This window comes from Anomaloglossus baeobatrachus, chromosome 5, assembly GCF_048569485.1.
Source record: "Anomaloglossus baeobatrachus isolate aAnoBae1 chromosome 5, aAnoBae1.hap1, whole genome shotgun sequence".
In the NCBI taxonomy this organism is placed as follows: domain Eukaryota; kingdom Metazoa; phylum Chordata; class Amphibia; order Anura; family Aromobatidae; genus Anomaloglossus; species Anomaloglossus baeobatrachus.
Window position 1 is genome coordinate 65,756,520 of NC_134357.1, and position 16,704 is coordinate 65,773,223.

Below are 16,704 nucleotides of genomic sequence, written 5' to 3' on the forward strand. Positions count from 1 at the left end.
CCGGTGGGCGCAGGCTCCGATTATCCACTAGGCTGGTTTATCTTGGGATCTGCAGTACCACTGGCTGACTATAGGTGGCGTGTGTCTTCCAGCTGAAGTTGCCATCATTCAGCTACAGCCAGTGGGAAGACACCACACCCTTCTTATTCCCCCTCCTGTCTGCTGACCTCTGCCAGAGATAGTTCTGATTTCCTGGCTCCTGGTCCGCCCTATTTTGTTTTGTGATTCCTGTGTGCTGACTTCTGCGTGTTTTCTGACTACCCTTCTGCCTGCTGTTTTTGTACCTCACTGCCCGATCCGGATTTGACCTCTGCTACATTTTCTGATTATGTCCTTGCCTGCCGATTCTGTCCCTGTTCTGCTATTCCTGGTTTGACCCTGCCTGACGACTACTCTCTCAGACTGCAGCCTTCCACGGGTAGTGATCTCCAGGGCCCTGTGTAATTCCAAATCCCTGTATAGGGCTTAAAGGGTTTCAGGGTTCTGGGGGTCCTGCTTGGTGAGTGGCTTCCCTCTAGCCTGTCCATTACATCCCACCTGAGTCTGTGGATCCAGGCAGGCGTTACAGCGGTCCAATGGCTGTCAATTCGCTGAGACAGATGATGACATGTTTTCAGGCAACAGGGTTACTGAGTGATCAGCCAGGGCGCGGGGACGACCGGTAAGCAGAGAGGTTTTGGAGGACATGGCCACTGCTGTCATGGAACAGGGCGCGAACAACCCTGCCGGGAACAGTAGTGCACGCGGTGTTTCCAGGCAATTGGGACTCCCGTACAGCACAGTGTGGAAAGTTCTCCGAAAGGTCTTGCGGGCATACCCATACAAAATTAGCCATCATCAACAACTTCTTCCTTGTGACAATGATACCCACGTGACATTTGCATTCATGTTTCTGGCGAGAGTGGAAGTGGATGGCAATTGGCCATGCACTGTTCTGTGGTGTGACGAAGCGCATTTTTACCTGAATGGAATGGAGAACACACAAAACTGTCGCATATGGGCTACTGAAAATCTGCATGTGGTTGAGGGGGTTCTGCTGCATTCGCCAAAGGTAACCATTTGGTGTGGCTTCACCTCATCATTCATCCTCGGATCATTCTTTTACAAAGAAATGAGGCGGCCAACTGGGGTTGCTACCTGTTCCATGACAGCAGCGAGATACCAGACAATGCTGGAGACAGTGGTCGTTCCGCAATTCCACCAGCGGCAGTGTCTTCAGACAACCACCTTCATGCATGATGGACCACCTCTTCACATCGCAAATTGTGTGAAGAACGTTCTGCGTGCACATTTTCCCGATAACAGGACAGCAAATCAACCCATGAGATTAGTAGCTCTGCTTGAGAAGACTGCACATGCTGCTCAGTTGTTGAGCTGATTGGCTGCAGCGCCATATATCTAACGTCAATGCTGCCAACCATAAAAAAAACACAGCAGTAGGGGAGATTTAGCAGTGGACCTGCTGAGGGTGAGTACAGCTTTTTTGTTTTTAAAACAACCTGCAGCCTTGGAACAGGGGTTTTACATAACTGGAAAACCCCATTTATATTACTAATATATGCATCTTACTCTTCAAATTCCACTATTGTACAATCCTATACATGACAGTACAGAAATAAAGCTGATTTTAAGGGGTGTCAGGGACTTCAATGTTAGTGAACTACCCATAGGCTAGTTTTATTTTTTACATGCAAAGTGCACAACTTTCACAAGTAAGTTTGGGACACCACACCTCACAAATCAACATAAAATAAACTATAGCTGGCATGGATGGAAGGTTTCAACCTGCATAAATAGGAGGGGAGCAGATGCGATAGGCCTCCTCACAATATGTTATTAAAGGAACAAGCAGACCAGCAGAGATTAAATTTTGCTAGCCTATCTATGAATTAGCACACAGCAGGTCGGTGCCTGAGTCTGCCTTTGTTGATCCCAGACACCAGAAAACCATCAGGCGGAGTGTCAGAATCTGCACACTGAACAGAGCCTAACGTTGCCATGACAGTCGGCGAAGTTTGTTCAAAACTTAGTGTGACAAACAGTTATCTCTTGATAATCACCTTCATCATGCCTTTAACCCCTTCATGACCTTGGACTAAGTTGTGTGACTCTGGCGGTGAGCCTGCGGTAAACCCTGTACATGTTTGCTGATCCAATCAGCAGATGAGTGTGGCTAACAGGTACCCTCCCGCACTTGCCAACCACTTAGAACTCGCTGTCAAAATCTGACAGCACGATTTAAATGGCCACAGCGGGAATGACGGGGTGCCATGGTGTTGCCATGATAGCATGGGTTCCATTGATGACCCATGACACTAGCATGACCTATTTCCAGTGAGAGCCAACAGAGCGCCGCCTCTCACAGGAACGCTGCATTTTCGCTGACCAAAGTGATGCTGTAACATCTCTCTGATGAGCACAAGCGATCGGATGGTACAGTGATAAAGTCCCTCAGGGGAACTAGTAAAATTAATAAAAAAAAGTAAAAAAAAAAAGTTTTAAAAAATATGAAAAAATTAAAAAAAACAAAAGTTCAAATCACCCCCCTTTTGCCCCATTGAAAATAAAACAATAAAAAAATACACATATTTGGTACCGCCCCGTTGAGAAATGCCCAATCTATTAAAATAGAAAATCAATTAATCAGACTGGTACACGGCGTAGTGATAAAAACAATTCCAGATGCCAAAATTAAGTTCTTTTGGTCGCCGCAACATTGCAGTAAAATGCAATAACAGGCGATTAAAATGTCACATATATGGAAAAATGGTATAATTAAAAACGTCAGCTCAAGACGCAAAAAATAAGCCATCACTGACCCCAAAACCTGAAAAATGAGAACGCTACGGGAGTCAGAAAATGGTGACAAAAGCGCTATTCTTTTTGTGGATAAACTTCTGAATTTTTCTTACCCCTAAGATAAAAGTAAAAGTACACATGTTTGGTATCTATGAACTCGTACCGACGAGAGGCATAATAATGATATGTAAGTTTTACCTTATAGTGAACGTGGTATATAAAAGACCCCAATAACAATTCTAAAATGTCACCGCATTTGGATTTTTTTCCCCCATTTCCCAGTACACTATTTGGTTTCATTCAAATGTACAACTCGTCCCACAAAAAAAAACAAGCTCTCCTATGGCAATATTGACTGAAAAACACAAAAAAAAAAGTTATGGCTTTTTAAAGAAGGGGAGGAAAAAACAAAAAATGAAAAATTGCCTGGGTGTGAAGGGGTTAACATAATAAAGCATAAAGTAAAATAAATGTATCTGGTGTCAAAGATACGGTCTGATAAGTTATGTTATACCAGCAATACAAAACGTCGTCCTGATCTAGTGACCAGATTTGCTTTTCTTGATTTTAGGGCGATAAAGAAGTCTTTGAAAATTACTATCGAAAACAGCGCAGAAAACAGGCTCGATTAGTCCTGCAGCCCCAGGCAAACATGGTAACTACAGGTTTCCACAGATTCAAATGAAGTGTTTGTGAGCTCCAGATGGAGACGTTAAATATCGCTTCTGTCTTCTCTCTTCCTTCTGTTACAGCACGAGACGGTGGAAGGATATAGGAAATACTTCAGCCAGATTGTAGGGTGAGTTCTCATGTGGAGGAGAAGAGGCATCTGGTGAAAGGCGAGACTGGTAAAACTCCGCCAAAAATGGAAATAAATAAAATATTTTGACAAGTCTTCTTGAAATCGGGTATAATTATATTGAGGCTTCAAACATTTTGCAGGAAAACGCTCATATTGTAATTATCCATCCGGATGTCTTGTCCTCGGTGATCTCCAGCAGTCCCATAGAGAATAAATATAGGGTGGTGTGGTGCCCGGTGCCCTCTACATTAGTTTCAGGCTTTACAGATCCCTATTCTCAGGGTCACCAGAGACCTCAGTGGTCTGACCCTATCTAGCGAATAATGGATATTCCCTATCTTAGGCCCCCTTCACACACACGTGCCTCCGGTATGTGCTAGGTCCGTTCTTGCGTGTACCGGAGACACGGGCACACGTATACCCATTAAAATCAATGGGTTTATGTGCACGCACGTGTTCAGCCGTTGGCCCATGCCTCCGTGTGGAGCAGACTTGAGCCCGTGTGCTCCATACGGAGGCATGTCCAATTTTCTCCGGCAGCACGGGTGTCACGCGGCCCGCACACGTACCACACGGATGTAGTGTGGATGCGGTCCCACGTGACACGCGCCGGAGAACCACACGTGTCATTGTAAAAATAAAAATAAACTCCCCTCCACTAGCCCTGCAGTCTCTGCCGCGGCTGTCACCTGCATCCGACACCCAGTGAATTTGAACAACGCATCTTCTTCACTGGGGGCCGGAAGCAGCATCAGCGGGACATGGCCTGTGCCGGGCACTGTCATTCAGCAGCACAGACAGTTCCGGAAGAATCAGGTAAGGCGGGAATATCCGTTCTCCGTGTGTTATTACGTATAACACACGGAGAACACGCATGTGCCACAAACACGGCACACAGGGAGCAAACCACCCCTTTAATACGTTCGTGAAAAAACGGTTTGGTTTTTTCACGTTCGTGTGAAGGGGGCCTTACTGATAGGGGGTAACTTAAAGGGTTACGGCCGTCTTCATAAATGGATGTTGTCGGATAGAGATTGTAAATACAAGCAATTTTGCAATTTACTTCTTATTAAAAATTTTCCATCCGTTCTTGAGATATTGTTTTTTTGTTTATTTATAGTTCGTTGCCTTGGAGACCGACCAATGCTGCTAGACAGCAAAACATTTGTATTGAGCAATGTTTTGAAGCTGACATGGATGGCTGGGATGCGCTGTTAATTTTTAATCCTGTCCAGATCCCTGTTCTCAGGGTCACCAGAGACCTCAGAGGTCTGACCCCCTCCAGTGAATAAAGGATATTCCTTATCTTACAATAAGGGATAACTTAAAGGGTTAGGGCCAACTTTATAAATTGATGTTATCGGACAGAGCTTGTAAATACAAGCAATTACCCAATTTACTACTTATTCAAATTTTCTTCTGTTCTTGAGATATTAAGAGTTCTTTATTTATTTATAGTTCGTTGCCTTGGAGACCGACCAATGCTGCTAGACAGCAAAAGATTTGACTCGAGCTTGTGAGCAGTGTTTTGAAACTGACCTGGATCGCCGGGGCGCGCTGTTATCTCTTCATCCTGTCTCGCTTTAGCGCAGTGCTTAAAATCTAGACAACAGCAGTTGGCGGTCTCCTAGGCAACAAGATGTAAACAAGAGAAAAATGTTAATACCTCAAGAACGATTGCAAATTTTAATAAGCAGTAAATTGCAAAAGTGTTTGTTTTTATGAGCTCTATCCGACAATGTCCATTTGTAAAAATGGGAATAACCCTTTAAAAACCTGGAAAAATCCTTTTAGTTAATCCATATCTACCCATGTCATATCTGCATATTATACATAAATCCAGAAGGGGATCCACCTCCGAGGATCTCCTGTTAGAAGTCTTCTTGCAGCCGGACCTGTCTTCTCTTTTGCCTATGTGTTGATCATGGCGTTCTTCTCGCTTTAGGTTTTTCGTAGTAGAAGATCACATTTTACACGTAACACAAGGTTTGGTAACAGGAACCTACACGACGGAGCTGTGGACCATGGCGCAATCCAAGATCATCGCTGCCCTCCGCACACACTCGGTGAGTAAGGAGGATACCCAGGTCCTGAGCTCTGAGCAGGATCATGTCAAAGTGAGAAATGACTCCTCCGCCATTGTGATTTCTTTGTAATTAGAGGTAGGAGGCCTGCCAGGCTTTTGTTCCCTCCCTGAAGACTCAGGCTGTGAGTCGCCATTTGCATAATCCTTCTGATTTACAACTGACTGGACCCTCAAAACGCAGCCCCTAGTCCTGCACTTCAGCATATGCAGAGTTAATCTGCTGTTATTATTGCAATCTGTCCTCATTAGTCTCATCTGACCTCTTCATTAGTTCAGTGCTGAGTGCACCACCAGGATATACTTCCTAATTATCATGTCAAATACCCACGCTCAAAAACCACCTTGGTCAAGTCACCTTTACTGGAGACCGCACCATTCATGCTGCTTAATTATCCTTGTCCTACTACCAAGAACTGATATGTTGTATATAGGTAGTAGGATTGGTAGGTACAGCCATTACCATCAAATTGCCAAGTTTCTGGCATGTGATTATCGATGACTTCAAGCGATGTTGATGGCAAATCTAAGAACAAAAGGATCGTGCATGTTGAAATCCAACTGCCCAATCACTCTTTAACCATCAGGGAGTGTCAGGGTAAACCTTAAGGCTATGTGCCCACGGGACTCTGTACCTGCGGATATATCCGTAGGTACGTCTGCAGGTTTCCTGCAGCTGATCCCCGGAATCCGCAGCTATACATAGCTGCGCGATTCCAGCAAACTATCTGCGGTAAACCTGCGGACATTCGTGCGACTGACCTGTGGAAGTCCCGGCCTCTATCTCCATAGTGGAGGGCCGGGATTTCCGCAGGTATTTCCCCAGGAATTATTGACAGGCAGTTATGTGCGGCTGCGGGACATCCGCAGCATATTCCGCAGCCGCACATACCGCAGCATGGACACAACACTTCCCATGTCCCATAGGATAACATGGGGAGTGTCTGTACTTGCTAAAACCTGCGGATTTATCTAGAAAACCCAGATAAATCCGCAGGTTTTCCGCGGCAAAATCCGCGTGTACAGAGTCCCGTGGTCACATAGCCTAAGGGCATGTGCACTCATTTGGTTTTTGCTGCAGATTTTTCTGCTACAAAGACCAGAGTGTTGGCCGAAAAACACTGTGCAATATACTCGTTTTTGCATCCATTGTTTTCAACATTCATTTGAATGAGTGAAAACGTAGCAAAAACGCTGGAGGAATTGACCTGCTGCAGATATGAAGGTTATAATCTGCAAAGAAATAATAAGCAGCAGGTGCATGAGACTTCAGAAATCTCATTCACTCTGCCATTTTGTTTCTGCAGCAACAAAAGCACAGAAAATAAAGGTGGCAAAAGCTCAATGTGTTATCACGCCCTAAGGCTATGTGCCCACGGGAGTTTGTAGCTGCGGATGTATCCGCAGGTACGGCCGCATGTTTCCCGCAGCTGCCCGCAGTCATCCGCAGCTATTTTTAGCTGCGGGATTCCAGCGGTATAGCTGCGGTAAACCTGCGGACTTGCATGCGAATTACCTGCGGACGTCCCGGCCTCTATCTCCATAGCGGAGGGCCGGGAATTCCGCAGGTAATTCCGCAGGAATAATTGACATGCAGTTACGTGCGGCTGCGGGACATCCGCACCTTGTTCCGCAGCTGCACTTTCCGCAGCGTGGACACAGACACTCCCCTTGTCCCATAGGATAACATGGGGAGTGTCTGTACATGCTAAAACCTGCGGATTTATCTGGAAAATCCAGAAAAGTCCGCAGGTTTTCCACGGCAAAGTCCACAGAAACAAGCTCCCGTGGGCACATGCCCTAAGATGGTTTTACGATTTTGTCATAATGGCCGTGTTTGGTCCACAGTAATCTTTAAGGGGTTGTCCAGGTTTGGCACGAAAGTCTACAGATCGCAGATTTGTGAATCCCCATAGCGTGTGCGGTCAGGGCTCTGCGGTGCTGGCGGTGAGACTGGGCAGTCACGGGACCACAAGTATGCTATATGCATGAGCGCAGCCTCGCTCAGTCCACTTGTATACAGTCAACTAAAGAATGTATGTCTGGAACACCAATGGTGTGAACAGGGTGCAAGACTCAAAAACATAACTATACAATAGGATAAAGAGCTGCACACAAGTCACAATGTATATGGGAATGATGAAAAGCAGAACTGCTATGGGAATTCTAGACTGAAAAATACAATGGACTATTTGAAAAAGTGAAAATACATGAAAAATGGAATATGCATACCTGCTATGAATAATAGGAATATAAGAGATGTTTAGCCATTGTATTGATTAATGCAAAAGAGCCCCAAAACCACGCCATGGTAATCTCTATTTTTGGGTTCCCTAGCCTATATGTAACCTCACCTGCAGTTAAAAAAACTTGCTCTGTATGGGAAGCAAAGGACCAAGCTATATATGTGAAGTAAAACAAATGGCTGTGGGTGGGGCAGGGTTCTCAGACAAAAAGTGCATACTAACTAAAGAATGTATGTCTGGAACACCAATGGTGTGAACAGGGTGCAAGACTCAAAAAACACTGTGCACTTGTATACAGTCAGACTGCGGTCCCTTGCACTGTGAGTGGACGGAGTGCTGCTCTGCAGGAATAAAAAGTGCAGTGCTACCCCTTGTGATGGGGTTTCTCACTCTGCTTTCTTCTCAAAGTAGCAACAGGAACACTTTTAATTGAAAAGTCCAAACCGGTTTATTCACATCACATATACCACACTGTTGCAAATATAACACAAGCTTTCTTTTGGCTGAAACAAAAACACGGTTTTCAAGTGCATTACCCTCGCGGTACACCCGCTAAGGTTCAGATACACTTCTCTAGTATCCTAGTGGAGCTATGTCCGCCTCCACTAACTGACCCCGATACATATGCAAACCCTTCTCCTGAGGTATCTTCCAGAGGTGTATCAAACCTCCATATACCGACCCAGTCAGACGAAGCGAACACCCCTCTTCCTTCAGAGAATCCCTCCGAGAGGCTTCACAACCTCTCTCAGTCCCGGTCAGGACAAGCAAATCCTCCTTTCTCAGAGGATTCCTTCCTAGAGACATCACAGTCCCCTCACGATGACCATGTGTCAGTCTCCAACTTACCAGATGAGACACTCCCATGGATGGAGATTTGTGGATAGTCAGACCTGCCCATCTCTCCAGCTACCTGTAAAACCTGGCCCTGATACAAGACTCGTGGCACTATAAGTACCAGAATGGACATCCAGTTTTACATCACTTCTGTGATCCATACCGGCCTCCCTTTTATACCCTTCATTCTCAGCAAATTGGGAGATTCCATTTGATCATAGAGTGACAGCAAATCCCAGCAATCTGCCATCATGTTATAGAGATGAGAAAATGACCTTTAATACTGTGGCTGTGTGATGGAAAGCAGGAGATTTTGAAAGAAATGAAAAAAAGGTTAAAAAAATAAACATATTATGGTCGTGTACAAAACATAGCGATCTATCAAAGTGTGAAATCATATCAACTTTACCTTGAACACTGAAAGGAAAAAACAGATCTAAATTTTTTGAGGGTAAAAAAATGACGTGGGATCTCCCCATTTTTCATATCCAGCACAGGAACAGCAGCTGCAGGCTGCAACCCTCAGCTGTCTGCTGTACCTTGGCTGGTTATGAAAAATAGAGGGGATCCCACGCTTTTTTTTTAATTTATTTGATTTATTAAAACAAAATAAATCAATAAATAAAAAAAAATAATGACGTGGGGTTCCCCCCATTTTTCTAAAACCAGCCAAGGTACAGCAGACAACTGGGAGCTGATATAATTAGGGTGGTAAGGGCCATGGTTATTTGGCCCTTTTCAGCCTAACAATAGCAGCCCACAGCCGCCCCAGAAGTGGCGCATCCATAAGATGCACCAATTCTGGCGCTGGACCCAGCTCTTCCCGTTGCCCTGGTGCAATGGCAATCGGGGTAATAAGGCATTAGTGTCAGCCCACAACTGCCATTAAAGGCCTTGTTACACGCAACGACATCGCTAACGAGATGTCATTGGGTTCACGAAATTCGTGACGCACATCCGGCCTCGTTAGCGACGTTGTTGCGTGTGACACGTACGAGCGACTGCTAACGATGCAAAATTCTCACCAAATCGTTGATTGTTGACACGTCATCCATTTCCCAAATGTTGCTCGTTTAGGATGCAGGTTGTTCGTCGTTCCTGAGGCAGCACACATCGCTATGTGTGACACCCCACGAACGACGAACAACACCGTACCTGCGTCCTCCGGCAATGAGGTGGGCGTGCCTTTCATGCGGCAGCTCTCCTCCCCTCCGCTTCTATTGGATGCCTGCCGTGTGACGTCGCTGTGACGCCGCACGAACCGCTCCCTTAGAAAAGAGGCTGTTGGCCGCCCACAGCGACGTCGCTAGGAAGGTAAGTATGTGTGACGGGTACTAGCGATATTATGCGCCACGGGCAGTGATTTGCCCGTGACGCACAAATGACGGGGGCGTGTGCTTTCACGAGCGACATCGCTAGCGATGTCGCTGCGTGTAAAGCCCCCTTTATTCCCAGATTAGTGATGGCAGTTGTCTATGAGACCCCGCCCTTATAACTAATTTATAAGTGAAAGTAAATAAAACACAAACCCCCCAAAAATCCTTTATTTGGATTAAAATACTAAAAGCCCCCTTTTTCACCTCTTTATTAACCCCCAAACACTCCTGTAAGTCCAAAGTAATCCACACGAGGTGCCACAATAATTCAGCTCTGCTACATCCCTGTCCTGTCACAGCGAGCGTCATAGAGCATGACTGCCCGCTGTGAGTACAGACAGAGCCACATGATCAGAATGAACTCGGGTGAACCCCTGACGTCACAGCTGCGGGCCCGCAGTATGGCGTCTGTTGCGGAAGTTATGTCACGAGTTCACCGCTGTGAGGTTCAGGCTGCAACTGATGTGAGCCACGTGATCAGCGGTGACCTCACTCAGGTGAGTCCTCCACCTGCAGCTCACTTCAGTTGTGGCCTGATTTGCGGTCACAGTTGGACCGCAAATCACCTGAGTGACTTCACCGTTGATCGCGCTGCTCACTTCAGTCACTCGGGTGATTTGCTGTCACGGGTGGAGGACTCTAGATGTGGTCGTGGCTAACCTGAGTGACGTCACCACTGACCGGGCGGCTCATTTCAGTTGCTGCGTGTAGTTCACAGCGGGCAGTCTTGTTTTATGGAGCTCACTGTGAGCGTCAGATGTAGCAGTGCTGAAAGTGTCGTGGGACCTCGTGTGGATTACGTCAGACCTGCAGGGGTGTTATTGGTGATAATAAAGTGGTGAAAGAGGGTGCTTTTTGTTTTTTATTTCAAATAAAGGATTTTCTTTCACTTACAGATTAATGATGGGGGGTGTCTCATAGATGCCTGCTATCACTAATCTAGGACATAGTGGCAGCTATGGTCTTTTATTATCTCCTTATTAACCCGATTGCCACCGCACCAGGGCAATCGGGAAGAGCTGGGTAAAGTGCTAGGACTGTCACATCTAATGGATGCAGCAATTCTGGGAAGCTGCTGGCTGATATTTTTAGGCTGGGGAGAGCCTAATAACCATAGAACTCCCCAGTCTGAGCATACCAGCCCCCAGCTATGGGGCTTTATCTTGACTGGGTATCAAAATTGAGTGGAACCGCACATCGTTTTTTTTAAATTATTTATTTATTTTACTGTACGCTATGGACCCACCCACTGGCGTCTGTGATTGATTGCAGTCTGACAGCTGTCACTCAATGTGGGGGCGCGTCAATCAATCACAGACGCCGGTGGTCGGGAGAAGCAGTGAATATGTATGAGCCTAATGAGCGGCTCTGGAAGAAGAATAAAAGGCAGCAGGAGCAGTGTGACCGCCGCGCTGCGCAGGTGATCGGTGAGTATGTAGCACTTCGAGAGAGAGAAAGAGAGAATGAATTTATCCTGGCACAATGTGGGTGACCTGCGTTTTTGTTCACAAAACATGGATCAAAAACGCGGTGCAAACTCACAGCTAACATTTTTCTTGCGTTTTGACACACCTCATTGATTTCAATGGGTGACAAAATGTGACAAAAACACAAAAAGAATAAACGTGCTGCTTTTTTTTGTCGAAGATTTCTCAAATTTTTGACAAATAAAATGCTGTAAAAAAAAAAAGCGTGGAAATTCTGATGTCTCATAGACATGGCTGGGGAAGCAAAAGCATGCAGCTTGTCATGGACGCAGTGCAGTTTAAAACGTCCGCACATGGCCTTAACACAACTCCCCCCTCAAAAAAAAATGGCAAAATTGCAGGTTTTTTGCAATTTCACCACACTTTTTCCACTATATTGTGTTCGAAAATGAGTGATGTCATTCAAAATTACATATTGTCCTGCAAAAAAAACAAAACGGAAGCCCTCAGACGGTAATATAGAAGGGAAATTGAAAAGGTTATGGTTCGAGGAACAAGGGAAGAAAAAATAAAGAAAAGAAAGAGCAAAAGGGAAAAATTCCCGAGTCTTTATGAGGTTAAGGAGGCCATCGTATTAAAGTATGGTCTGGAGATGGGTCAGTCCTGGAAGCATTCTCTGTTCTCCAGCCCTCGGCACTGTTCTTATTCAGATGCACCAGGACGCCGGCTTTTATTTTGTGTCTTGGCAGAGATTTGCGCAATTACAAGTATCGTTGGGAGTATTATTACCTCCTGTGCCTGTGTAAGACGTGAAGGTTTCTATACTCGGGACTCTCTGCGGATCTCAGCAGCGTGCATTGTTCAGCCCTATCCCGTCACTTTATTTTCTGTGCAATTTTACACCTCTTTGAAGAAGATGGAATTGAGCCAAGCAATAAATTGTCTGAAATAGGAGAGATAAGCCTCCGCTGCCGTCTAATTCATACTGCGCAATTCATCTTCATTCCTTTTTTATTTTATCGCACTTGTTCCCGCTGCCTGCAAACAAGGCTAGCCATTGTGGGCTGTGATTCATCTTAAAGGGAATCTCAAACCAGATTTTTGCCGGCCCATCTAAGAGCAGCATAATGCAGGGGCAGAGATCCTGATTCCAGCAATGTGTCACTTACTTTACTAGGTACTGCAGTTTTGATGAAAAACTTTTATCTGCTGTAGATCTACCAGTTCTCTAAATGCGGCCCACATCACTGATTGGCAGCATTCTGCCTATGCACACATGAAGCAGCCAATCAGTGGTGGGGGTGGGGTTTATTAGATCTATGGCAGCGTTTCCCAAACTTCAGTCCTCATGGCCCCCAACAAGTCATGTTTTCAGGATCTCCTTACTATTGAACAGGTGATGGAATCATTATCAAGGCATCACCAGTGCTATATTAAGGAAATCCTGAAAATATGACCTGTTGGGGGTCATGAGGACTGGAGTTTGGGAACCACTGATCTATAGTGATAATCTCCTACTGATTTGTTTTCTAATAACTTACAGCAAGCATCTGAGAGCAGCATACTGTAGAGACAGAGACCCTGATTCCAGCAATGTGCCACTTACTGAGCTGTTTGCTGTCATTTTGATAAAATCAGTGTTTTCTCTGCTGCAGATCTAGCAGTTATACAGAACTCATGAATATGCTCAACTACCTGCAGCATGCCAAGTAGTCCTTTAATGATAATCTACCTCTGCTAAACATTGATTTTATCAAAACCACACTGAGCAGCCCAGTAAGTGATACATTGCTGGAATCAGGATCTCTGCCCCTACATTATGCTGCTCTTAGATTAGGTGACAAAAACCCGGCGACAGATTTCCTTTAAGAGTATACACCATGAAAAATGTGTCATTTCTCTATTATTACCCCTGTTGGGCGCCAGCCATACATCTAATTAGATTTATTGATGATATAGCAGTTAGGGGGGTTTCCAGCTAAGATAAAACAATGGTGTTAAATCAGCTTAAATTACTTATGCAATTTACTAATATAGAGCATGTCATAAAGGTGCCTGATAAATAAGGAATAACGTTTGGAACTCCATTCTATGTCTGAACTGGGTGCAAAAACCTAAAAAAACATCACTATATGGAGATAAGGTATGCACACCAGTGACTATGCAAGGGGAATACATGAAATAGCAGAAACTGCTGTGTGAATACTGACTTGAAAAATTCAATAGCTATATGTAAGAATGAAATATGAAAAATGGAACCTGCATTACTGCCATGAACATATGAATAAAGAGAAATTTAGCTATTGAATTGATCAATGCAGAAGAGCCCCAACACTACGCCAAAGTATTTCTCTACGTTGGGGTCCCTAGCTTGTGTGTGTCCTCTCATGCAGTTAAAAAACTTACCGTGTATGGGAAGCTGAGACCCAGGCTATATATGCGTATAATGTGGATTGGCAATAGGTGTGAGTGGGGTGGGTTCACAAACGAAAAACTACTAACAAATAAGGAATAACGTTTGGAACTCCATTCTATGTCTGAACTGGGTGCAAAAACCTAAAGTTCAGACTTAGAATGGTGTTCCAAACGTTATTCCTTATTTGTTAGTAGTTTTTCGTTTGTGAACCCACCCCACTCACATCTATTGCCAATCCACATGATACGTATATATAGCCTGGGTCTCAGCTTCCCATACACGGTAAGTTTTTTAACTGCATGAGAGGACACACACAAGCTAGGGACCCCAACGTAGAGAAATACTTTGGCGTAGTGTTGGGGCTCTGTTGCATTGATCAATTCAATAGCTAAATTTCTCTTTATTCATATGTTCATGGCAGTAATGCAGGTTCCATTTTTCACATTTCACTCTTACATATAGCTATTGAATTTTTCATGTCAGTATTCACACAGCAGTTTCTGCTATTCCATGTATTCCCCTTGCATAGTCACTGGTGTGCATACCTTATCTCCATATAATAAAGGTGCCTGATGGCCAACTATAAACCACAGTCTTCTTGTTTATATCTGATGGAGGACAGCATGTGACTGGATCGGTGTTTGGAGGGGGCTGGCTGAATTCCCATTTATATAGTGAAGCCAACCCCATTCTATGACAATGGTGATCTAGATGAGATTTGACTTAGCTATTGACATACACAGTCAGCCAGCCCCCTTCATACACAATGCTGTTCATGAGCTGCCACATTAAACACTCTTCTGATTTAGATGGATGCAAGAAAAAGGATCAGCTGGGCCTGTGACTTGTAACTGATCACAGCTGATTTCAGCGGGACTGGCCAACGATCTTATGTGTATGGGGTCTCACATTTCTCTTCCAACAGGTCATGTGAAATGTTTGGCCCTGCCTTTCTCCCCTACCCTTTTGAAAGCACTTCCATGATCAACTTAACTGAGCATTTATGTGTATAAGTCAGTTGCTGAGGATCAGCTCTCGGCTGATGCAGTATTTGGCCAATAGCAACTAAAGGTGTATGAGCACTTTTTTTTGAGAAATAACAGCATATCTGTAGGATATATCATCACTTATTGATTACTGGGGTTCCAACTAGAATGGAGCCAAATGATTTGTTGGACTCTAGTCCAGCAGCGCACTGGTAGTCTGTAGACCAGAGCCATTTGAACCTGCCCATTAAACCTCTTCTTACCTACCAGCGCCGCCTCTTATTAGTAGGCCTGGTATGACATCATGCTACAACAATGACCCACTAAGCAGGAGAGGAGGCCTGCAGGGCTCTGGTTGGCAGCCAAAGACTAATGATGCGGCTTCTGGATTTGGGTCCCATGAATCATTTAGCTTATGTCATAGTCCTCCATACAGAATAATGGGCCCTACATAATCCTCCATACAGAATAATGGGCCCCACTTACTAGTCCTCCATACAGAATAATGTGCCACACATAGTCCTCCATACAGAATAATGTGCCACACATAGCCCTCCATACAGAATAATGTGCCACACATAGCCCTCCATACAGAATAATGTGCCACACATAGCCCTCCATACAGAATAATGTGCCACACATAGCCCTCCATACAGAATAATGTGCCACACATAGCCCTCCATACAGAATAATGTGCCACACATAGTCCTCCATACAGAATGATTGGCCCCACTTAGCCCACCATACAGAATAATGTGGTCCACGTTAGCCTCCATACAGAATAATGGGCCCCACATAGTCCTCCATACAGAATAATTGGCCCCACTTAGCCCACCATACAGAATAATGGGCCCCACTTAGCCCTCCATACAGAATAATGGGCCCCACATAGCCCTCCATACAGAATAATCTGCTCCACATAGTCCTCCATACAGAATAATGGGCCCCACTTAGCCCTCCATACAGAATAATGGGCCCCACATAGTCCTCCATACAGAATAATGGACCCTACATAGTCCTCCATACAGAATAATGGGCCCCACTTAGCCCTCCATACAGAATAATGGGCCCCACTTAGCCCTCCATACAGAATAATGGGCCCCACATAGCCCTCCATACAGAATAATTGGCCCCACATAGCCCTCCATACAGAATAATGGGCCCCACATAGTCCTCCATACAGAATAATGGGCCCCACATAGACCTCCATACAGAATAATGGGCCCCATATAGCCCTCCATACAGAATAATGGGCCCCACATAGTCCTCCATACAGAATAATGGGCCCCACTTAGCCCTCCATACAGAATAATGGGCCCCACTTAGCCCTCCATACAGAATAATGGGCCCCACATAGTCCTCCATACAGAATAATGGACCCTACATAGTCCTCCATACAGAATAATGGGCCCCACTTAGCCCTCCATACAGAATAATGGGCCCCACTTAGCCCTCCATACAGAATAATGGGCCCCACATAGCCCTCCATACAGAATAATTGGCCCCACATAGCCCTCCATACAGAATAATGGGCCCCACATAGTCCTCCATACAGAATAATGGGCCCCACATAGACCTCCATACAGAATAATGGGCCCCACATAGCCCTCCATACAGAATAATGGGCCCCACATAGTCCTCCATACAGAATAATGGGCCCCACTTAGCCCTCCATACAGAATAATGGGCCCCACTTAGCCCTCCATACAGAATAATGGGCCCCACTTAGCAA

At 45.1% G+C, this 16,704-nt stretch overlaps 1 protein-coding gene across 2 annotated transcripts in view; it reads left to right on the forward strand.

The window, feature by feature from the left end:
- Window positions 1-16,704, forward strand: part of EXOC6 (exocyst complex component 6) — a 364,846-nt gene that overhangs the window by 153,643 nt on the left and 194,499 nt on the right. For both annotated transcript variants that reach the window (XM_075348570.1, XM_075348571.1), the window contains exons 9-11: window positions 3,371-3,454; window positions 3,552-3,598; window positions 5,547-5,667. In XM_075348570.1, coding sequence (XP_075204685.1) covers window positions 3,371-3,454; window positions 3,552-3,598; window positions 5,547-5,667 — 252 coding nt within the window. The remainder of the gene's footprint in view (window positions 1-3,370; window positions 3,455-3,551; window positions 3,599-5,546; window positions 5,668-16,704) is intronic.